This window comes from Bombus flavifrons, chromosome 4 (assembly GCF_040668555.2).
Source record: "Bombus flavifrons isolate JBK064 chromosome 4, iyBomFlav1_principal, whole genome shotgun sequence".
NCBI lineage: Eukaryota > Metazoa > Arthropoda > Insecta > Hymenoptera > Apidae > Bombus > Bombus flavifrons.
The window spans coordinates 6678221-6703968 of NC_138445.1; the positions used below are offsets into that span (position 1 = coordinate 6678221).

The 25748-nt window shown below is 32.8% G+C and overlaps 1 protein-coding gene across 17 annotated transcripts in view; it reads left to right on the forward strand.

Moving 5' to 3' along the window:
• The window catches only part of msn (serine/threonine-protein kinase msn), a 92445-nt gene extending 68186 nt beyond the window's left edge, over window positions 1–24259 (forward strand). For 7 of the 17 annotated variants that reach the window (XM_069111938.1, XM_069111940.1, XM_069111937.1 and 4 more), the window contains 9 exons: window positions 1488–1579; window positions 2515–2591; window positions 3693–4490; window positions 12512–12664; window positions 19104–19317; window positions 19434–19654; window positions 19775–20092; window positions 20176–20475; window positions 20602–24259. In XM_069111938.1, the coding sequence (XP_068968039.1) occupies window positions 1488–1579; window positions 2515–2591; window positions 3693–4490; window positions 12512–12664; window positions 19104–19317; window positions 19434–19654; window positions 19775–20092; window positions 20176–20475; window positions 20602–20685 (2257 nt within the window). In that variant the 3' untranslated portion in view covers window positions 20686–24259. The remainder of the gene's footprint in view (window positions 1–1487; window positions 1580–2514; window positions 2592–3692; window positions 4491–12511; window positions 12665–19103; window positions 19318–19433; window positions 19655–19774; window positions 20093–20175; window positions 20476–20601) is intronic. The other 10 variants (XM_069111943.1, XM_069111941.1, XM_069111939.1 and 7 more) reach the window with 10 other exon arrangements.
• The last annotated feature ends 1489 nt before the right edge of the window (window positions 24260–25748 follow it).

Consider the following 25748-nt stretch of genomic DNA (forward strand, 5'->3'; position numbering starts at 1 on the left):
TGATAGATGGTCGTCGCTATTTATAACAGAACACGATCTTTTCTGTTTTTCCGTTCTTTACTTCATCCTGATACAGCGTATCTCGTATATTTCGAACTAAATTATTTTTACTGTTATATGAAGATTCAAATAGTTGAGAGATCGAAAGAAACTTTTAGTTGTTGAAAGTTCAAGATAATACATATTTGCTCCTGAAAATTTTGTGAAAATCCATGCAACGCATTTGTGTAGTGCAAGTAAGAATATCAGCTTGATGTTATATGATTTTACATAAAATTAAAAAATTGTTTATAAAGTTCTAATGCTTGAGCTCATCTTGACTAATTCAATAGTAAAATGATTGCCTCTGGCATCACATCTGTTGCTGACTCAGCTCTTTGGATATCATATTGTAAACTGATCATAAATATTATCGAATCGAATATTATGAGATCTTCTATGATTACTCTTGCAACGATTATTCATAGCAATAGATTTCAATTTTAGTATTTAATAATGGTTCCGTGTTTCTTATAGCGATATTTTTGTAAAATATTGTCAAAAGATTGCAGATAAAAGGATTTGTAAGATATTTCCAACAGTTTAATATTGGGTTGGCAACTAAGTGATTGCGGATTTTGTCAATACTACCTAATGGCAAGATCCGCAGTCACTTAGTTGCTAACCCAATAATTGTGACACGAGGCTCGTTCAGTTGCAAACAAATACGTTAATAAGTTAATTACGTTAGAAAACGAAGAAGGCTATCTTAGATGAAAATATTATGTAGGACTATAGAATAACGATGTATAATAGGTGGAAACAATAGGGTGGGATTGTAAAATTGGTCAGTGGTTAAAGTTTGCAACTGTCGATGATCGCAAAAATTATCACGAAAGGAACATAATCATAAGAATTCATTACTGCTAGGATAATAACGTTTTCGTTATCAAATAACAATTACCATGTATATCACTTCCCATTTTTAACAAAGATTGTGCAAAGAAAATTATATTCAATTATATCCAGCACAAGATTATTTCATCAAATTATATTCATAATTATATCAACTTACAAAACAACAATGTGATATTGTAAATCATCAATAAATAATAAGTTAAATTGTTATTCAGGGTTTCTGTATCGATGGGAACTTTACTTGTATTAATAATAAATTTTTCGTTTGAAAGAAGAATTTTAACTAATAGAGTAGTCATTTAACAAATAGTTGTCGCGACAAAGGAAAAAGTTGAATCAATGTGCAGTAATTAATGTTAAATAACAAACAGAGAATAATTTACAGTTAACTTTATATGTTTATATATTTTATATGTAAGGAAAAATGAAATTAATTTTACCGATGTTGTTTTGTTTGATTTCATCTTTCATTCCGCTTCGACACGTTGCTTCGAATCGTCGTCTTCGCCGCATCGCCACGCAACATACACTACGCATTCCGCATCGTTCGTGCGCCATCATGATCCTCTTCATTTCTATGTGTGCTGCAGACCCGAATTTTCTCCTTTCAGACCATCGGCAGATCCATCGTCGACATCGTCGCACAATGCTCAGAATTCACACCTCGAAGGTAAGCCGAAAGGTAGGACATCGAACAAGAATTTTTTTATATTTTTCACGAAAATGCATACTATTTATATGAATGTCTCAATTAAGTATAATTATGTAAATATTGTATTATGTAATTAAAAGATTAGAATACAGCATGAAAATTCACTTTAAATGTACACGGTGTCCCACTGAAATTTTTTCGGCGGACACCCGATACCATCGACGAGATCGGAAATATTTTAGATAAAAGGTTTTGAGGAATATGTATGTAATTTGATACGAGCAATTTTGTTGTAGAAGAGTAGAGAAGAATTTGTTGCAACATTTTTTTGTATCCGCAAAAATTGATTTTGAAAATTTATTAACTAGACGTACTTTTCATATGAGACGAAACAACGAATAAGAATTATTTTTGCATACAGTTTGCGTATTACCAAAAATAAACGGTATAATCGTTTGTGATATCGCAGGTTATGAGTTTATTAATCATTGAAAAAAATGTGTTTTACTATATCTTGTAAAAAGTTCTGAAAATCTTGTAAAAATATATGTATTGGGTTGTCCGTAAAATGTCTTTCTTTTACAGACACGTCTTTTACAGCGATGCATCTTTATACAAACATGAAACCTAATTTGCCGAACGTTGTGAGTTTTATTTTGATAGAACAAAGTGGATCATACGTAATTCGATAAAATAATATAAAACGGAAAATGTTATGCATCCATTATTTCCTTATAAAACGAAAGAAACTTTTCGGACGACCTAACATATACATGTAGAAGCTGAGTTGCAAGTTTCTGTCTTAGTTTATTCTTAACTACGTTTGAATGAATATTTGAATGATATGGAAACAGAGCTGATTCTAGATTTCTTTTTCCTGTCAAAGCTTTTTACGGGATAAAGCCTGCAACAAACTTCCATCTCGATCGTAAAGTAAATACTTTTATTTTATTTTTTGCGTACAGGTGGAGCACCAAATCGACCTCTTCCACCGACCCCTGATGAAGAAGAATCAGGAGATCGTACGCTAGTCATGAAACGGGTAAGTGTTCTCCAATTATGGGTCAACCTAAATGCAAGTCAACGTAATATTTTTTAGCGCCTTCTTGTCGTTTTTATGTGTATTGATGATGACACGGGTCGGTCAATTTTCGCATACGGATTGAATGTAATATTTACTCTTGTGTCGTTTATTTACGTTTTCATAGAGCGATCCATGTATTTTTTCAATTCTTTCCATTCTTCGAAAACGCTTCAACATTTCCGAGATCAGATTTTAATAGAATCGGAGGAGAGAATGAAGATACAAACGATTGCATTGTATTTATGTTTCCCCTTTTTATAGATATATCTCTCAGATGTGTTATATATCTATCGTTAGTCGGAAATAGTCAGAAACACATGTCAATTTTCATATTAATTATTCTTGTGCAATTCCAACGATCGAAACCGCTTTATTTGTATATCCGTTGTTTTCACACGATACATTATACGCTTGGTGACTATATGTTATGGCATACAAACATATATTCATAACGCCGCTACATATATAATATTAGCACCGTTGTTAAGCAGTAAAAAACCATACGAAACATACGAAGAATATAAATATAAAAAGAGGAAAAAGAGGGGATCGGCGAAATCGAGAGCCAATCGATGACATCACGATGTACAGTGTATATAATGATCTATTCGCAGAAAGATTATAATTACGCGAGTATGCATCGAGCGTTGCTCGAAATAAAATATTCCGAAATTCGCAGCTGAAAAGATCCTTTCAACGACGCTTGATCATTGCTCGTAGTAGTTGGATAGATGAGATCAATCGAAGTCTCACGATTTCGTTTCATCATGTAGCTTCGTATCGTGGAATGTTTCTCATGACAATGTCGCGTAACATCGTATAAAATATAGTAGATGTTATTATTTATATATTATCTTGCTTCGTGTGGAACGTGTGTCAGTACGTTAGAAAATGAATTCCATTGACCGGTTGATATAATTACACTTGATCGCAATGCACTGCCATATCACAGCTAGCTCGCGTTATGTATCACCGCACGCCTATGATTTTCTTCTTTTCGTGTGAATGTTTTTTTTTTCTTTTGTCACTTTGTTTATCGCCCTCGTGCGCGCTCCCTAGAAACTTAGTCAGATGTCAGACGATCGCGGCACGGCTAACAACAACCGGCGCTCCGAGGCGGAGGAGCAACTTCTACTGAAGGAGTGGGATTTCACCCGCTTCTTTCAGGGTTTTAACGAACGGTTGGATAAAATGAAACAAGAACCTTCGCAAGAGACAACGGAGACGAGCAAGTGTATTAACGAGAATCACCTTTCTTCGTCGTCCACGGAGAAAACGTTAAAGAGGCAGGATCAGTTATCGTCTCGTAGGAAGTATGAGAATCATTCGCAGCAGCAACAGCATCATCAAAAGCAGCAACAGCAGTTGAAAGCAGCGCATAGACGACAAGAAAGCGATTCGAAGCTTGGCAACACGTCCAGCGCTTTTGCACGTGCTTTCCGCCGCGAGAATTCCGACTTTTTTCCTTCCGCGAGACACTCTGCATATTTACAGAAGTCAGACTCAGCAAGATCGAGCATATTCTCAAGCGGTAACCGGCGTGGCAGCGAGATAAGCGTTGCCGGTATCGTCGGGAAAAAAGGGAACGTCGTGAGTACCGGCGAGCCGGTTCTTACGGACTTTTCGTTCGGTCGTGACGGTCTTCAGAGGCCTAGAAGGGAAAAAACTGAGAGCGAAATCGTTTTCGGTAGTAGACACGAGGCCAGAAGGTTCGACTTTGGACGTGATAAAGACGACACTACGAGAAGACGCAGTTGTAGACCATCAGATGCTGTTTCTGTCAGCGTTGACGAAGCAGGAACTATTAAATCTACGGCCAGTACAACGGCTAGCGAGTACAGCCCCATTGTCACCCAGGTCAGTCCCCCCTATCAGCCCTGCCTGTGTGCTTGCCTGAAAAATATATACCTATTGCATTACCTTTATCTCTACCTTCGATTTCTCTACCATCGTGTCAATTTCGATACCCTGATTCTTAAAAATCCACTTTCCTGACAAATGCCTCTCGATAAATAAATCGTAATATCTTATCCTAACTTGATTTTGAAACTGATGGAGTCGCAAACTTATCTCGTTAAATTATTCGAGCCGAGTACCTACATTTTCTCTTTTCGAAATCGCTTAACGTAATTCTTCGCTATTACATTATTTTGCTTGACAAAATGCAAATTCCTTTGACACATCAATTTTTTTCAAATACAATCAACTTAACCAGCAACTTAATATTAACATAAGCTAACCGTTCGAATTGTACAATGTATTTCATCACTTGTATCTTACTTTCTGATATCACATCGACAGGCATATTTTGTCATTGAACCTTTACACGTCCGTTCTTCCAACATCTAACGGCATATAAAAATCAACATAGAAAGCTAGTCAGCTACGCTCGAATTTTAGGCGCATTTCCCCCGTTACCTTCCTTCTTTTTATTTCTTCAGATTTACAAACATGAGTAGGATACATAACTATTAGCGCTATGAGTATTCTGTTACCAACAATTACTATTATCCTATACTATCTTACTAGATTATTCATTCAGACAAGGTCGCACAAAGCTTCATAGAGGAACGTTAGAACTTTGATAACGTATACCTGGTATAATGGAATTAACAGTATATCATTTCACGTTACTAATAGTATTTTAAGATTGTTATCTTGTAACTTAGGAAAGGGAACATTTTCACCTTATTAACGAAACTTCTTTTTCTCGCTTCTCATTCTGTTTCTCGTGCTTAACGATGTTTTCTCATATTACAGTATCTGTCGAGTAGTATTAAAACGACGCATTAATCACTCTCAGATATTTTTTTTTTGATCGACCTCAATCTCATCACTTCTACGATGTACTTTGATGTTTAACCCTTTGCTATATAATTTGCATCTTATTGAACAAACTCGTCTTCAAACTTTGTAAGATCAGTGCAAAGCCAACGATGCGACGATTTCAGTTTATCTTGTTCAATTTCCAAATCATACGATAAATTCCTCGTAGAACGTTGACAATTTTTTTGGACGATTAATTTGCACATTTATACATATATATATATATGATTAGAATCGATGAATATATGAATTACACAGGAACTAATGCTTTTTAACGATTAAATCGCACATATAGTGCGTATTGTGTTGTCGGATACGTCTTGAATCTTTTCTGGTGTGAATTATAAATTTCATTTTAAGATCTTGCGATAATATACGATTGAACCAAATGTGCATTGATTAGTATTATTCTTAGCAATTCTGAGCAAATTCCGACAACTCAATAAATCATAACTTTAATTTAAAAGAGATGCTTAAATCTAAAAAAAATTCTGTCTACAACTCGAGAGTCTGGCAAATTCACCGCGATAGAATTACACTTTCTGATACACAGGGTGTGACATAAAGGTTGAGACAAAAGTGATACTACGTATTACTGCGGTCAAATGGATGAATAGAGTTCGTATAAATTTGCGCTTAGAAATTCTTATTAATTGTTTTGGTACTTTTCTTATCTATTTTATCACATCGATACGTAGTGTAAGTTTTACCCCATTCTTCTCGGACACCCTGTACATAGATGTTACTTTCTTAGTAGCAAAGGGTTAAATCGCATAGAAATTCTTAGTTTTGTTATCATCTTAAAGGTACTTGTATGGCTATTGCCGTCGTTATTACTATTACTATCATGCATATTACTAACAGTATATGTATTGCTACAATTATTGTATAATAATAACAATATTACTTACGCTCACACCCTACTATAGCAATATGGATATAAGTTAGTATCTCTGAGTTTTATCACGAGCTATAAGAGAATAAAAAGTAACTTGGTTTCTATTGTAATTTACATCTACTAAAATGTACGAAATATTTCTATTAACGAATAACATCTATTTTTTTTTTTTATTTTACTAATATCATCCTATATGGCTTGTTAATGTTTTTCACCTTTCACGTCCAATTGTAAAAATGATTAATGATGGAGGATAAGATTAACGATAACAATTACCGAAACTATGTAATGTTTCACTAACTTCATTATGAAAATTGTTAGAAACATTGTTGACTATTGTGCACCTTTGAGAAATAGCGTCGAAATTTTACGTGAAAGAACTTCAGTTTTCTATGTCCCCGTGTTAAGTCCAGTGTATAGTACGTATATTACTTCTTCCGATGAATAAAACTTTATCTGTATAAACAAAAGGATTCCTTAAAATTGTAACATTTCTTAAAACGAATCCGCCAATTTCTTCTACATGTTGTTAAAGTAAATGATAAAATGGAGATGAGAGAAGTGGGAAAGAAACAAAGAGAGAAGGAGAAGGAGAGGGCGAAAGAGAAGATCAGGAAATTTTTTTGGGATTGAAGTTAGTGAAACTGCATGTACATAAGCATTTTTCTTAATAAAAATGATTAAGGTTGTCGCGTAAAAAGATATTTCCTATCAGAATATTATTTTGAATAACAAAAATCGTTGTAAATAACATTGCTTATCGGTTTCAACGAACATCAGAGTTGATCATTGGCCATAGAAACATGTAAAAATAATCACTTTCATTTTCAGGAATCCTAATATCCAACAAATACGAATACAGTGCGCTATTTCTAGTACCATATTTATTATCCACTAACATTACTGCCATCGATATCATCATCGTTAGCATCACTATCGCCACTGCTACTATCGCTCCGTTTCTTTTCGAACTAATCCTTTCCTTCCTTTCGAATGATCTACGATACTTAATACGGAGAAAATACGAAAAACCCTATCGCTCTACAACGATATTTATCGTTATTTCAAATTCCGTACCTGAGACAGGAGGATTAACCGCATGGAATTTCTTTGAGGACGTTCGTCTTGTTTCTACGTTACATCACCGTGTGAAGGGAAAAACTGCTAGCGTTGCTACGATCATCGCAGCGAAACATCGCGGGATTCAGAAAAAGAGCAGTTCAAAATTTGTGAAAGTGTGTCTTACGTACGTCATTTTCGTTAAGTTCACGTTACGCATATCTACTACACAGGTTCCACGTTGATTTCATCACGTTTCTTTTCTTCTTCTTCTTCGTCTCTATTTACTTTGATTTTCCGTTTCCTTTTTTTTCTTTTTTTTTTTAAAGTTAAGAGAAAGACATCGTCGTTTCCACAGGAGCGAATCGTTAGGAAACAAAATGTTTCTTGCACTTTTGCAACATTCTCGTTTCGCATAAATATAGGCCATAATTGTCGCAGTAGATATTAAATCGGATCGTAGAAAAAGAAACTTTTACGTAAGAATTATTGCGATGTAGAAGTGATCAGCAACGAAAATAGCAACGAACGTTAACTTCCAAGCTGATAATAAAATCGAATTTCACGCATATGCTTTCATTTGTATAGAATCAATCGCTAGCTTTCTCGGTGTATAAGCGTGCATTTTAATCGACTGTAGTCTTTGCTTTAGAAGAATCTGTAGGATCTTTCGAATTGATAACTACTTAATTTGATAATAAACATATCAGTTATGTTATTTAACCTAAAAAAATATCATAAATTTAAAAAGAAATATTTTAATATATATTTATATATAGATATAGATATAATGTCTTACAAAAAGTTATAATTTTACGATGATAATAGCGATCAAGTGTTATTTTATTACTTTCTTGCATGTCTGTTTCTGGTTAATCGATTCAAATTTTCAAGCGATTCATGTCCTTCGTTCTTCATTTATTTGACAATGTTATCATAAGACACCGATCACTCAAAGCTGTATACGTGTAATGCATGTTTATTCACGTTCCTGTCGATTAAAAGAAGTTCTAATCAAGAAGACAGGGTAATATTAATTGTTACATCGATACTATCGTATGAAAATTATTCGACTTATATCGTAGGAAAAAAAGGGAGATGGGATAAGTTGATGAGATAGAATCATTAATCCAGTGCTGTCCGTGGACGAGATTCGTTACAGAGCTTTCTTCTTCTCTGCTAACTTTACCTCTACAGATATTTATTTTTGATTGATAAGTACGGATAAAAACAGTTAATAGATACATCATTTTTTATTAAATTTGCTTCAACGAACCGAGCGATTATGCTATGCCGAGGATGAGAGAGACAAAGCAGCAGCCTCTAGCACCCGGGTCAGATTAATTTTGAGCGCTCAATAAATGATCGATCAACGAAAATTCGAATTTTTATATTTTTTGTGGATCCCATGTTAAATCGTTATTGTCATTGTTGAGATTCTGCTAACAGAAAAGAATCCAACTACGATCTTGTTCGGGGTTTATTACGTTACATGTAAGACTTTCAACGACGTAGCAGTAGCTTCTTGAAGATCTAATAAAAAATATAGTAAACGTAAATTTTCATTAACAAATGACCAATCTAAACTAATGGGTACTCAAAATTTAGCTCTTTCAGTCGCACCGTACTGAAAGAACATTTACTTGGAGAGGAGGATGGTAAAAAAATGGCAAATTTGTACCCCTTTAAAAATTGTAAAATTCCAATAAAGCATCATTCTGTAAGTGCAAACGTATAAAAGTACAGTGATTTATGGCAAACGTGGTGTTAAAATTGTAAAAAATGTAGATGAAGTCGACGATGCCACGAAATACATTAAATACATTCCATCTCGTTTTAGAATTAACCCCTTAACCTACGATTTACGTTTGAGAATTTTGGGCCGAAAACGTAAACAAGCTATTATACAGGGTGGTTGGTAACTGGTGGTACAAGTGGAAAGGGGGTGATTCTACGCGAAAAAAGAAGTCGAAAATATAGAATAAAAAAATTTTCTTTTTAATTTAATTTTTTTTTTTTTAATTTTTCCATCGAGACAACGATCTACATTGAGATCCGTTATAACGTATCGCACGCGTACCGAGCGAAAATTCAAAGTCGATTTTCTCGAAAACAAAGCCTCAAACGAAAAATTTTTATTCTATATTTTCGACTTCTTTTTTCGCGTAGAATCACCCCCTTTCCGCTTGTACCACCAGTTACCAACCACCCTGTATATTATATTATATATTATATTTGGCCCGATCATCCACTACGGGCTATGCCCGTAATATTTACGTTTGGTCCGATCATAGTACTACGGGCTATGTCCGTAGTTGTAGGTTAAGGTGTTAAATTATAGCGTAATTGGAAACAGATTTCATGAAAGATTCGCATAGTAATATCATATCTCAATTTCTTGTTTCTATTAATCAAAAATTTGAGTAATACGTTTTCATATTTTACATATTATTATGTAAATATTTATCGACTTTCCTTTACAAAACAGCGTTCGAACTTTTTTTTGTATTATTTTATTCATATAATTTTAAAAATATATTTTGTATTCATATAAAGATTTTGATCGTTTTAAGCCAGAAAGTTCCAATTCGCCTATCAGAGCACCGTGAACCTCGTCTACATCTTTTACAACTTGCCCGTTACATTTGTCACGAGTAATTGTACCTTTACGATAACACAGAACTTAGGACTTGTAAAATTCTAGATCCTAGAAACGATACAAATTTCTTCCTCTTTTCACCATCCTTTATCGCGTTTTCTCACTTAACGCATCTAACACACGCTACGTCTTCTCTGAACGACGAGACATTTGCTTCGGTTAACACCAAATGTGACGAATAAAGTAGCACTTGGTTGTTTCAAAGGAGGCGTACGTATTTGAAATTCCACGTACGAAACTCGTACTTACGTTGGATACGCGACAAGCGTTTTCACGTCTCTCGTACGTAAATTAAAGGCAGTGATGGGAATGTTGGTTTGTTCGCGAGTAAAGCTTGGACAGCACTGCGTTAGTCGTCAATGTGGATTGTATACGTAATGTGTGTTCTTGGTTAACAGTGTTTTTATAATTATTTTGAGAATTGTAGAATTGTACGTGAAGATAAATTGAAAGGAAGAGAAAAGCCACTTAGAAGAAAAAGAAAGGGAAATACTGCTGACGAAAAGATATTTTAAGAGATGGAGTGCTGTTGTATGCGTGTGTGCGTGTGTGTGTGTGCGTATGCGTATAATTCGCGCGCATTTGTATGTTACACGTCACATGCATAAATGTCAGCTTGCAAACATTTTTGTGGTAGCACTGTTACGAATCATGATTGAGACTTATTGTCTTGCATGATGCTTTTCATTTTATTTGATGTATGCGATGTATGTTTGTAACGCTATGTCCCAGTATACGCCAAGCATGCTCTGTTTTTCATTTTATGTGTTTCTTGGGCATGGTATGAATTGTGTTTTTATTACTGTTACTCGTAAAATCAGCGTACAACGAAGGAAATCAACAATTTTGACGCTTTCGCTAGAAACTGATTCTTCAAAATAGCATTGCCTATCATGTTGCGATAAAAATCCATCGATACGATAAAAGTATCTTTAATTTTTAATTGCGCTTAATAATCGCACCTAACGATCCAACCACATATCACACGTGTAATTGATTTCAGATATTTCTTATTATAATCTTTATTGGTCTTATCGATAAGCGTTGAAATGTGATTTCTTTTTTTTTTATAAGCATCAACAACAAATAAACGTACGAACGCTACGTACGTTCTCAAACTGTTTATTGTTAATTTTGAAACAAACTTTTAGTCACCGTTCGTGTCAAAACTGGAACAAATACATCTTTTACGATTAAGTTATTCGTATCATTTACGAAACGATTTGTTCGTATTTTAGTACGTAACTGTGTTGTCCGATTATAGTAGTGTCATTTTATTGTTTGTATCCTGTCGCACAATAAAGTGTACACGGTGACAGTAAAATGTGTAGTATTTTAAGAAATGTGTATTGCGTTATAAATATTTAACATAAAATAATTAAAATATGAATGCAATCATTATAAACGCGAGTATCTATAGAAACCAATGTATAATACGATAATTTCGTGCCAAGATGTTGTATTTCATCCTATTGCACGCTTTTGCTAATGTTACGAATATAAAAACGATCCTGAGATTGCTTATCCCCTGCTTCCGTCATTACTTTAGAAAGTGTGTATTGTTATATGTTTTCTTTTTTTTAATGCAGTAGACGAGTGAACCAAATATTTATTATTTATTTTTGTCAACTCTCTATGCACGAACCCGGTTTACTTACGTTTCGCGCAATATTTTACATTTAATTGTAACAAGTACTTTCTCGTCAATCGAATATATAAAAATCAAATACCAAATATATTTTTATTGTTGTAGACTTGTCGTCGATGCATTAGCGATTTTAAATTAATAACGATTATACTTAGTATTTACTTTCTCTGTTGCTTCCTCGCGCACTTATTCATTTTTTTTTTAAATAATTGCGTTTCACGTGTTTTGCTTGTCTTTTCTTCTCTTCTTCGATCCTTGTAAAATCATTATCCATAATTTCATTGTTTTCCCTTCCTTTTCGTTCTGCATTCTTCTTCGCCTCTTACAATTTTTCAATTCGATCTTTGACATTCACTTATTTCATTGCAATTTGCTTGATCGTCTTAAAACCTGAATTTCAAGTAAATACGTGTATTTTCTTGCGCAACAACAAAACCAGACTGTTGACGTTTATCATAGACGAAACGCAATTCGTATTGTAGGTGAGAGAAAAGAAAGAAAACGAAGACAATCGTTGCATCCATTTCGTTATCAAGTTGTATGTATAGATCGCTACAATCAATTACACGTCTTTTTATATCGAAACACACAAATACATATTCTTACGTATCGGTAAGATTTAATCTATCGATCGAGATGAAGATCTCCAGCTTGCTCGAAGATTATTGTTCAAAAAGAAATTCAGGTCTTAAATCTTGAGCAGATTTTATCGTCGTTCTTTTATTTAGATTTTTTTCTATTCTATTAATAGCGACGATCGATTGAAGTATTAATCGATATTTTTATAGAATCGGGAAAGTGGTGATCGTTCGAGAGGCGGAGGAAGTGGCGGTGATTTTCAGAGGTCGGATTCATCACCCGGATCACGGCCCAGTTCCGTCTTGCCGGATCTTCTTACCTCGTCACCAGGTCAACGACAGGATAAGACAACAAGTGAAGAGGTTAGATATATACATATTTACACACATATATAATTGCATTTCTTTCTATTACCTCATCTTCTCCATATATGTAACCGCGAATGTGTCAATTTCCACGCATTCAGATTCGTCTCACATGTTTGATGCTACGTGGGAATCATTATTGTCCATGACCGCTGATTTTGTGTTATTCTTATAGTGTATGTAACTCGCGTATCGTAAGCCTATTGTACGCATTTCAAAGATTACAGATATAGTCGCTATAACAAAAAAGGGAAAAATAGATTTAAAAAATTAAAAAAAAGGTGGTATTTTTAGATATAAAAAAGCGATGACATACGAGCGTTTCAAATGCAAAGAATTCAGATTGTACTTGAAAATCTAATCTTCTTCTTAGGACAGTTTCGTAATAGTTGCACCCTGTGGTCGATCAATTATGTTTTCTCTTTCTTTCGCTTTGCTTCGATGCACTTCTTTTATTTTAACAACAAATGTGAAAGAAATAAGTTAAAATTGTTGCTTTTTTTTAAAATCATAGTAGTCATTGATAATGAGCTTAATATTTGAATCATAGTATTTTTTTCTTTTTTTTAATATAATTTTAGCCAAAGTATATTTTTAAATTGCATCCTTTGATAGAATTCAGGTAGATATAGGAGAAGGGTCCAATGAAAATTTAATCTTCAATTTCTCGAAATATGTGACGTGTTTTCACGATACAGCCAATTCTGTTTTTATACGATTTTCTTTTACGCAATTTTGATTCTACACGGTTTAAAAAATATTAAATCTTTTTGTTACACGATTTAATATGATTTAATGCAATTCACATCGTATCCTGTACAAAAAAGGAAAAAGAAAGAAAGGATCATTTGACGTTAATCTTTTTTGCTCGAAGATTTTTTTATATTTCTTTTCGTAGATTCCTATTTCAATTTTATTTTACATATCTATTTGAATTTAACTGCTAACTGGCTACTGCTTAGTTATTTACTTTTTGTTCAAGTCCCTACTTTATGGAAAAGTCATATAAAACGTATTTCGAAATTGAGTGGTGACGTCGAGTTTTGGTAATTCCAAAATTAAGAAAACTTAATTAATAAACGTATGTCGATTCAGATCCTCAGATTCAGAGTGTATTAAGTCCACTTAAAAGAAAGAAAGAGAACAATGATTTTTATATCTTTGCTCTATCAAATTTTCTATTCTATTCAATGGCAAAATCAGTTTCGTTCCAAGTCGTTTAGTTTTTAATATAACAATCTAAAAATGATACCAAATCTTGTGTATCTTGTTACAAGGTTTTTGCAACATCGATTTACTCTCCTTTAGGATACTTTCAGACGATCAATAATATCGTCAATATATCAAGATTTTCTACGAAAATGCGGTTTGTCAATAAATATTGACACTATACATTGATCCCTTTAGTTGAGAAGCTTGAAATATTGTCAATATACACAGAATGAATATGAAATTTCAAAAATGTGACTTAATACACTGCAGTTCTGAGGCCCAGAAACGTAGTCATATTCTTTGTCCTTTTGTATTCTTGAATTAGTGGTATGTCACTTCTTTTATATGAAAAATAATTTACTTTGTCTATATGTGTTCATGCGTATATAACTATCTTCATAAATTTCTAAAATAAAAAATTTATTCAAATAGATAAGGACGATTTGAAGATTTAATTAAAGATTTTGATATAGTCTGTTGAAAAAAATATATTGTTTGTTTTCATATCGCTGATTTTTTTGTATGTGAAACAAATTTTCTTCTTTCTTTCACGTGCACTGTATCTTTTTTTTTTTTACATGACTTCTTTTGTATAGTTTCTCTTTTTTTTTAACAATATCCTACCGTGTAAAAACAGAATTCTCTGTATATTAGTGTAAGCCATAGTAAATGTACAATATTCTGTATTTTGCTAATGTGTACTTTTAACCAAAATTTGATTTCATTTCAATCCAAACGTAGGTTAGATGTAGTGCAACATTGTTTTATTCATTTGAACGTAGGTGGTTCTATTTGAAATCCTCCAGAGATTTAAATTGTTAGTAATGTCATTTAATTTTTAACTAGTGTCGCTAACTTTATGAGACTAAATATTTGCAACAATATTGTTCAACATATCTAAACACAAGAAACGATAAGTCGTTCTTGCAGCAAGGAAACTCACAATAATTGCAGAATAATTATTTATTATCCTTGGTGAGCTAAATTACTCAGTTTTTTTGTATTTAAAGAAAATAGTATTTGATTTAACGTAGTAAAGTTTGACGTAACGCCTCGAGCGTAAATCGTTAATGTCGATATATAGATGTGAGATGCTGAAAACATTGTGGAAATAATTTTCAGTGTTAATGTTACAACTCTTACGTTTTCAATGGTTTGGAATTTATTAATAGTAGGAGAATCTTATTTAACTGTAAAATATAACGCGCCTTAAAGAATATATTTTGTTTTTAATTACACTTTAAAAGTAGTAATATTGTCGCATAATCTAAATTTTAAAGAAATGTTGAAATTTTTCATTACAAATATATGATTATTTCTATGAAAGTTTGCGCTTATAAATTATAGACAAAAGTAAGAAATACATTATCATGATTAAAATATATAAAGTATGCTTGTCCAAATTTTCACACATTTTATCCAAGATACAATTTTTCTATAAATACGTACACCGTGTAATCAATACCATAAACATTATAATTTTGTGTTCCTCTGAAAAGTTACAGCACTTGCTTTATGTGATTTGTTCTTGTTATTTTCTCTTTATATCTTTCATTGTAGTTTCAAATCAACATGTTGGAAACATATAAAAACGATCTATTTTTGAAACATTATGTATTACGCTATTTCTTTTCTTTTCTTTTTTTTTCTTTCGTAGTACTACGTATTAATGAAAATATTTTAGTATGCTGTTTTTTTGCGAGTTACGTCCCGTATATGTGCTTATTTATATACATATGTATGCGTAGAATCATCGAATAGTTGCGTATTAGCGTGAATGCATGGTGGTAAAATTCTACGTGAACTGCCATGCGATGGACGAGAGAGATCTGAAATATCTTGACAAATATGTTGTACACATCGTGCTAAATACGATAAGAGAGCTTTTCTGCTACGTATTCGAGTGTTAGTAACGAATAATTCTGTATGTGTATACACGTTAAAGACGCTTCTATGAAATTGGCATGCGTGGATTGTAAAAATCGTTCTTCAAGGTGGAAATATAGGAGAAACTGAACTGATTTTCTAAAAAGGGGCTGTGCGTCCGCGAGAACAACAAATTGAGCAAGATTTCCCCTAACAACAATATTACATACGACTGCTGTTAACAAAGCACATTGAATCGAGGTATTTTATTATCTTGACATAGAATTAATACATAGGAAATTCTTTATTATAAGGAGAAATATTGTTTAAAAATATCTTTTAATTAATAACGGTAGTTTCCATCCGAAAATTATTTCCACAATTTCCTAAACGCGATTTTTCGTAGTTCGCGCAGAAAATATTTTTCTCTCAATCAACGAAAGAAATTCAATTTGGTCAATTTCGGGGCAAATGTTAGTTACGTTGTGAACAGAAACTTTTATCAGGTGTAATAATAGCCGGAAAAGTATCGGAACTATGGAAAATCCTCAATTACTATAAAAAAAATTCTTAACTAAACCTTGCAATTGTAAAAAATTACTAAATTACAAATTATTACTTTTAAATATCAATAATTACAAACGAACAAATGATAGAGAAGTAGAAATTAATATAGTTTCTTCAAAACTTATAACAACCACTAATAAGTGAACGATGTTTCAAAGGATCGTTGAAAGCGAAAGGCGAGACGTGAAAAATTTTTCTTTCTCACACGTTCGATTCAACATTCGATAGTAAAAATTGTATATTTATTTTACACTGACTTACACAACATTTTTGAAGTTGATACTTCCCCGACTCTCCGGTATAAATATCCGACTACACATTGCTAGTCAATGGACAGGATTTCTCCTTAAACTTGGCCCGCATTTGCATCTGGTTTCTATCGAAGCAACTTTAGATGGGCCAGATGATTAGATCAACTGTCACGTTCAACGATTATTATAAAAACGGCAAAACTCGAAAATTATCGAGATTTTAAAGGAAAGTTCCAACCAGAGAAGAAAGAATTTTTCGTATGGAATTTTTGAACGCGGTTTCAAACAAGTGCGAGTGACAGATTTCTTTGTTTCAAACACATCCATAGTTTTAACGGGGATATTTCAACAAACGCATATGTAGTATTCGTACACTTAGAAAATTTGTATGGATATATTATGTGGATTGTACGAAAGTTTTGGAAATTTGAAAATTAGTAACTGGACACAACTATTCCAATAATTTCATAAAAAAATATGAAGCCTATGAGAGAAACGTATTTATCGTTTCCATTCAGTTGCAGGATATTATCGAATCATATTCGTGCGTGACTTGGATGTCAAGAAGGAACTTTAGCACATTTTAGGATAATTTTTTGAGTGAGTTATTAAGAAAAAGTCTATTAGAATACTTATAACAACTGTCATCACAGCACTGAATAGAAAAAAATTATATGGTGCTGTTTAAATAAACGAAGATGACCTGTTCTTTTTTTTTATTGACACAATAACTATGTCGAAGTTTGTGCTAAATATCCTGTATATGTAGTGTATGAGTACTGTATTAGTACCACTGTTTAAGTACACTGATTTTGGTTGCCACGAATAAAGTAGTAAGAATATAATAAAACAGGAGTTCACTTTCTCGCTCCATTTATCTATTTATGTAAGGGAATTCAATTAATTTTATACTCTGTATGTTTAAATGACATTGTCGACTCATAATCACACTTCGAGTCAACTGGCAAATACTCTCTATATATCAATATTGCTTTACCTTCAACAATATCTTTTAACGATGATTACAAAAACCGAGGAAATATTGGAAACGTTAGAAATTTTTCACGTACGAAGTACGTTGTAGTTTTTGTTCTAGATTTGTGGCAATCTTTACCAATTAATAACCGAAAAATTACTTTCAATTGATCTTCTTTGATCATTTCAATTGATTCTCATTCTACATTTTTCTTTAATTCTTCGATTTTCTCATTTTTCTTTGGACCATGAAATTATATAGTAATTATAAATTTTACTTTAGAAAAAGAATACGGAGATTATGTATGGTTACCTTTCCCAATACAAGTTCCGTATCTTTCATCTTTAACTTTCTCGATTTTCTTTGTTTGGATGCAACGCCGTGATCGAATTCCTAAAAGTTATACTAATTATTCTATCTCAACGGATCGTATACGAAGAGTCGAAAGAATAAATCGCTGAAAGTAATAGAACTTTGCAAGAGTTATTGCAATAGAAATTTGCAAGGAAAAGAAAATTTGATATTGTAAGAAAGTCAGCGTATCGGATGTTATATTATTTTACATTGTTTTATTGTGCGTAAATATCTGCGCACATAGTCGCATTATGTTTGTCAGCGTGACTAATTCAGGATTCTGTTGTGTGTTTGGGACGCGTGGAAGCTCTAATCCGAAGAGCAGGACCCTTTCTACTGACCATCCCAATCCCAATACTAATTATCATGTAAGTATTCAGTCGATATTGATTTAGCTCGGTGTTGCTTCTGCCTCCTTTTGTAGGATATTTTCTTGCGCGTAAAGGACGGAAACGCAACAAAATCCTCTACTATTTTTCTTAACTCTCACCGTGCATCGTGCATGGAATGTCAATATCTTGTACACTATCTCGTCGTATTCTCGATTTGGTTTTGTGGGCCCTTTCCTAGATATCGTACGAATGAAATGATTCTCTAATTCAATTACAATCACAGCGCTTTTCTCAGCTCGTTTTCTCTCTAGCTATCACTTTCTTTCTCTCCCCACCTCTATCTTTCTTACGTGTTTGCTCATACTCCTCCTTTTTTTTTTTTATTTAGACTTGCTACCCATTTTCCTACTTTTTTTTCAACTTCTATTATCCCTTTTTACTCTGAAATTTACTTCGTGTTTCTCATTATAGACTCCAGGATATATATGACCTAACCCTAACCTAACCCATAAAAAGTACAATACTTTCTGTTTTCTTTTCACCGTAACAATTTTTTACGTTGTACACTTGGTATTTGTAGTGTGTGAAACATGTATATTTGTTGTATGTATGTTACTCGCTTCAAATTGTTTGGGAAATTTGTACGATCTCTGTAAGTCTGATAAGTATCATCTACTTCTTTTATTGCATGTTACTACCTCATTAGGTGTACGTCTTATTGTATTTTCTACTTTTTACATCCTATCAGTTGTCGTATTTTGTCTCTTGGTTGCATCATCTCCTGTAATAACACGTGTATTTTTCTGAATGGTTTATTTTGCATTCTATCCTCTAGATTTATGTATTCCAGTTCAATTTTAAGATACTTTCTGTTGCAGTATCGGCAAGCAGTTAAATCACCACAACCACTTGCATTTCAACAGAAGCAAAGATCTTTCCTGACCTTTGGTTTCGGCGCGGGACCAGCTAGAAGGGAGTCTCACGTAAATGTTAATGTGACACCAACAAGCCACGACCTCGCGTCTGACACACCTGAAATACGTAAATACAAGAAACGATTCAACAGTGAGATTCTGTGCGCTGCACTTTGGGGTAAATTCATTATATAAGGAATACAATATTTAAGAAATGAACATGTTGCTTTACGTTATTTTACGCAATCCTCTACGCAATCCTTATTAATTAAATCGACGTATAAATATTTGTAGGAGTAAATCTACTAATTGGCACTGAAAATGGTCTGGTGCTATTGGATAGAAGTGGTCAGGGCAAAGTATATCAGTTAATAAGTAGAAGACGGTTCCAACAGATGGAAGTTCTCGAAGGACAAAATATTTTGGTTACAATTAGTGGAAAGAAGAATCGAGTACGGGTATATTATCTTTCTTGGCTCAAAAGTAAAATCTTGCGAACCGATGGACACAGTGATGTAAGTCGCTTTTTTATTTGTCGATTGATTTTGTTGATCGATGATTGATTTAATATGTATCAACGATACATACACATGGAAATATATTTAATATGCTCAGACTTTTTTTTCATATTTCAGCAAGTTGAACGACGCAATGGTTGGATTAACGTTGGCGATCTTCAAGGTGCGGTACATTTCAAGATAGTAAAGTACGAGAGAATAAAGTTTCTTGTCATCGCACTGAAAGACTCCATAGAAATTTACGCTTGGGCACCTAAACCTTATCACAAATTCATGGCTTTTAAATCATTCGGTGAATTAGCGCATAGACCACTACTTGTCGATCTTACCATAGAAGAGGGTACAAGGTTGAAAGTTATTTACGGCAGTGCTGATGGTTTTCATGCCGTTGATTTAGACTCGGCAACGGTCTATGATATTTATCTGCCAAAACACGTGAGAGAATACTTATAATATGACTTAAAAATAGTCAATGCTTCTTCCTGTATTTACATTAAGACGTTTGTTATCGATTGCAGACTCAGGGCCCCATTTGTCCACATTGTATTGTGGCATTACCAAACAGTAACGGCATGCAGTTACTGTTATGTTATGATAATGAAGGTGTATATGTAAACACTTATGGTAGACTTTCCAAGACCATGGTTCTACAATGGGGAGAAATGCCCACTAGTGTTGCATATATTGGTACAGGACAAATTATGGGCTGGGGCAACAAAGCTATTGAGATTAGAAGCGTAGAAAGTGGACACCTCGATGGTGTGTTCATGCACAAGAAAGCTCAACGGCTCAAGTTCCTTTGCGAGCGTAATGATAAGGTATGTGCATGTACATACATATTAAAAAATATATTATTATGATAGTAATAATGAAAACATATGTATTATAATTAAACTGCCTTTATTTTCTATAGCGTAGTTTCACATTGTGTTTGTTTATTTTAGGTATTTTTCTCGTCAGCTAAAGGTGGAAGTGCGTGCCAGATCTACTTCATGACATTAAATAAACCTGGCATGGCTAACTGGTGATCCCGAATGAGGCCAAATCTGGCCCTCAAATTATCTTTACGAATAAGGACACAAAACCTTTCTCGTGTATCGAGATACGTATCATCGCCATTCATGTTAATTCATTCTTCACTGCCAGGATTTAAAGCCATGGAAAGCAGACAATGTTATTATTGGAGTCAACAACATTGTCATTATTTTCAGTCTTATTACAATTGTCATTATTATCATTATCATCGTCGACGTCGTCTTCGTCGTCGTCTTCTGCGCTATCATCGACGTCGTCGTCGTCGTCGTCGACGACGTCATCATTGTTATCGTCATCGTCAACGCCACCACCATCATTATTACCATCATCATCATCATCACCTCCACCATAACTACTATCATTTTTATCCACATGACCATTATAATCTATATCGATATGTTTGCTCGAGTAATTGCACGTTAATAGAAAAACACCAAATGTTCAATGAAATATCTCAACAATGTCTTCGATTGTTCTTGCAAAGTATACAAGGGACTTGTATAAAAATATCACTTCATAAAAATATTTCTGTGCTTTTTTAACCGTTCATCTTACGTGATGCAACTTAGCATATGACAGAAGAAATGTTCCTTCTTTACCGTAATATTCCTCTTGACAGAGAAAAGTAAATAAGAAAAAAAGCTATCATATATGCACAAAACTTTATTCTACTTCATAATAATTAATTTATCGTGTTACTAATTGCTAAATATATTTCTTATACGTGAAAGAATCCTTTGCATGAATTATAATTTCGAAATAACAAATAACAAGAAAGAACGATTTAAGACAAGTCGAATTTTTAATTTGGAATAATTTTAAAAACGAACTCGATACGTTATTAGTGACTCGTAACAGGAGTTATTACATCGTACTACTCTAAGTGCAAAAGAACTGTGCAATATCAATGCTTTGGTTTGTATGGACGAAGAGATTTTCCGTAATGAGTTTGTAACAAGTGGCTGAACTTTTCTATGATAATAAGAGAAATGTGAACTATTTCGATAGCTGTAAGTGCAAATACGCGAGCAAAATGCAGTGTGAATGGATTTTTGCGATTTACATTTCGAGGAAGAAAGAGTATAGAGAGAACGCGCGCGCAAGAGTGAAAGTTGGAGCGATATAACGAATGCGAAGGAATGTATGTAACGTATGTTTTTAAAGTCATTTTTTATTGAATATATTTCCTTTCCATTCATAAAGATTATTATAATTGACGTACTATTAATTTTTTTCTGGAAAGATTGCTCTCATGATATACACATATGTAATCAACATATATGTATCATTGCATCAAGTTTATGTTAGAATAACCTAAGTGGAAGAACGACATTGTTTTTAACAGTAAAATAATGGAAGAATAGCGATGGTCTAAAATGTTATAACTAAAATTAGGAATAAGGGAGATAATTACTAATGTTATTAACTGTATAGTTTGTAGTAATCGAAGAACTCATATGTTCTACTTCTGCAATTTAAAATAAGGACGATGACGATGATAATACGACGATATAATATGTGGCGTTGGATAAATTGCATTTTTTACAAGTAATAGATTTATGTTAGCAGTTTTTGAGACGTAAAGTGATAAGGTGCAAAGAAAACATCTTTTTTCTGTTTCATTATTTTTTCTAAGATTTACTAATATACTTCTTACGTTTAACTTGCACCCTCCTCTTTGCGAAAAGTATTCGCTTGGATATAGTCGTGTGTTATTTACTTCTAGCAAATAATACAAGCAATCAAGGAAACGCGTTCAATATTCGAATAAAGGACAATTTATATTATATTATATATGATAAGACGTCATGCATAGAAAAATGGTAATTTCCTTTTCTTACTACTTACTCGCTCAATATTATACGAATTAAAGAATATTATTCATCCGCAAATTCATAATTTCAAAAGTATTCATGACGACGGTCTTATTGATCAAACTGAATTATAATGTTGTACCTTGAAATTGTGACTTTTGTAATTAAGAAACAAATTAAAACACGTCGCACGTACATATATCGCAAGTGCGTCCTACCATTCAGACTGAAGTTTTATACGGAACTTTCTGCTAGAAATAATTTTAGTTTGAATAGTTCTATGTGTAATTTACATCGGGCTTGCCTTTTTAAATACTTTTGACTTTGTATCAAATGTAAATTGGAATAAGAATGGTTATGCATTTCATCTTTTCTTTTATATGATTGCAGTTTTTTTATGTCGTTTCTAATTGAATTTCGATTTATACCGTATATCGTGTACAAAGTTTATTACACATATTAAGCTTTCCTCTTAATCGTTGGGTAATATTGGAATTGTAAGTCAGTAATTATAAAGTTGATTTCGTTTTTATTACTATTAAATGTCGGGCATATTTTGCTTAATGTATCATCGTAACTGAAAAATAAAAAGTCTACGGCAATAATGTATCAATAAGGGCGAGATTCGAATTTCGAAAAAAAAAAAGAGAAAAAAAAGAAAAAAAAGATACGTAATGTACACTCATTTATTTATTTGTATGTAAATAAATATATGACGTGGTATATGATAAATAAATAATACGTCATACTTATTTATTTGAATGCGTTTCAACATTTTTTTACGATGTTCTTGAAATATGATGGTTAATTTTTAAGAAGCTTTATTTTTAATATTTTGGACATCGGGAACACTGGAAAACGCATTCGTAGTAAGTAGATGCAAAGAGGAGGACGTTTAGCTAGTGCAACGAAAGACTGTTTTCTGGTGGAGAAAAAGAGTTTCTATTACGCTGGGATGGAAGGAAAGGAACAGGGAGTGATTAATCGATTGCGCGCGCGGAGTGTATGCGAGTAAGAGAGAAATAGAATTTTTAGCGAATGCTATACGTATGGACGGTCATTTACAAATAATAGGGATTCCAATATTATTATAACGATAATATTGCTACGTTAAACAGATTCATGAATTAATTTCGTGCAAGAATTCCTCTATCACTTTCGGTTCCTTTGGTTATTACTACGTTCCATCCATTTACTTTTACTTTATCATCTTGCACATTGTTTCCCAAAGATGGTAGTGATGATTTTTAAAAAATACTATAATAATTATTATTTCTATAGTTTATAATTGCATTATTGTTGCGATTATTCTATCTATCCGTACGCCATTATGACCATCACCATGCGGTATATTATGATTACAATGATTAAAATTACTACTATTATTACTATTAGTGAAGTCAAATATACGGACAATTTGTAATTGATACGACAGCAGTTTTTCATATATCCTATATATGTACATATCACATATATATATATAGGATATTATTATATCCCATATAGCCGCTTATAATAAGAATAGCTTATGACTTTTCAATTTTATAGTAACACAAAAACAACCAATTGCAATCATTATAATGGAAACCATTTATCAATGGAATAAAAAAGACTATAGACAGAAGGCAGGAAAAAAACAATGGGAAAATAAATTGATAAGTACAACATAGATACAGTATCTACAAATTTTGTTTCTCTATAATTTTTTAATTCTAATATATTGGCCTCTTCGAGTCTCATATATATATATGTTTTAATAAATTAATAATCATATATATTTGTTTTAAAAAATATAGCATAACTATTAAAGCTTTATGCGGCAAGAAATTTTGTATGTTTGTACCAATTCTGATTCCCTTTTGGTAACACAAACCTTAATTCGATTAGTGCCAGTATAACTAGCAGCATAATTTGTCAGTGACATTAGCAGTATCTCAAGAACTACCTTTCTTTTGATACATTTGTATGAATGTTTGCTCACGTAAGTTTAATGTATTGTAATTATTTTTCATTTGTTCTAACTAGACAGGAATGATTAATTTGACAGCTATGTGTACTATAATTTTTTTTATAAATAAAGCACGTTGAGTAGCTGGCTATCAGAAATGACATAACAATTAGTAATTTTCGTTAGTGTCGTTTCTAGTACTATCATGACGAATTTTATGGTAGTCAAAAATACAAAAATGCATTCGAAATGCATCAAAAATACAAAATACATTTTCATTGAAGCTAGTTTACGCTTTTTGTTGTTTTCCATACGATACAAAAATGTTCCTATTATATCAAATGGAACGAAAAATAAACAGGAGATATTTAAATCTATGGTTGAAGAAATGTAGAGAAATGAAAGAGAGAATTTTAGTAAGTTATTTAATAATGGAGGTTTATATTTTTCTTTAGATCCTAATAAAATTGCTTTAGGTGAGAACTAATAACATTTACAATTACAAATATAAAACTTCGAATTTTGATTGATGAATGACGAGTCAAACGAAATAGGTGGCTGGAAATCATTCTTTTTAATTCGTCACTGACTGATCACACTGACTTATCGCATGGTGCTGAAGTGAATTATATGCAACTTTTTCCAAATAAAAACTCTTCTTTATTCTGGAACTCCTGCACAGTTATTAATGTCGAAACGTTCTAATTCTGTAAGTCTATTTTTATTTGAAGAATTAGTTCAAGAATTATTCGAGCTCAGCTTATATCAATTAACCTCTTACGTACTTGCGCCACTATAGTGGCTTTTGCGAATGTCATCTTATATTACGACGCGCCACTATAGTGGCTCACTCTACTGACTTATACGCTCACCGTTTGAACTAAATGATCTTTTTCATTTGTCTTGCTCAAACAATATTTTTCCCTTGTAAAGATAATAGCATTTAGCAAGAAAAATTAACGAAAAAATTAGAATTTTTAATACGTTATTCTCCATCTCAAACGCATAATTTCAAACAATTTTTTACTACGCCTTCCAGTGTCGGAGATAGTCCAAGAAATGTATCATTCAACCTTCAATTTTGAGCAATACTGTTATCTCTTCGATGTGGATGATGTCCAATATAAAAAAATACGTGTCAAATATTTTTTCGGTATCTATCCCCCATATAAGTTTCATTAAAATCAGCGAGTTCGATATGTTCCCTTTAAGCATATGTTCGTAATAAATATCTCATAACCTCTATATGAATGGATGGATTAGTTTCAAAATTTAGTCTCATAGTCGCTATAGT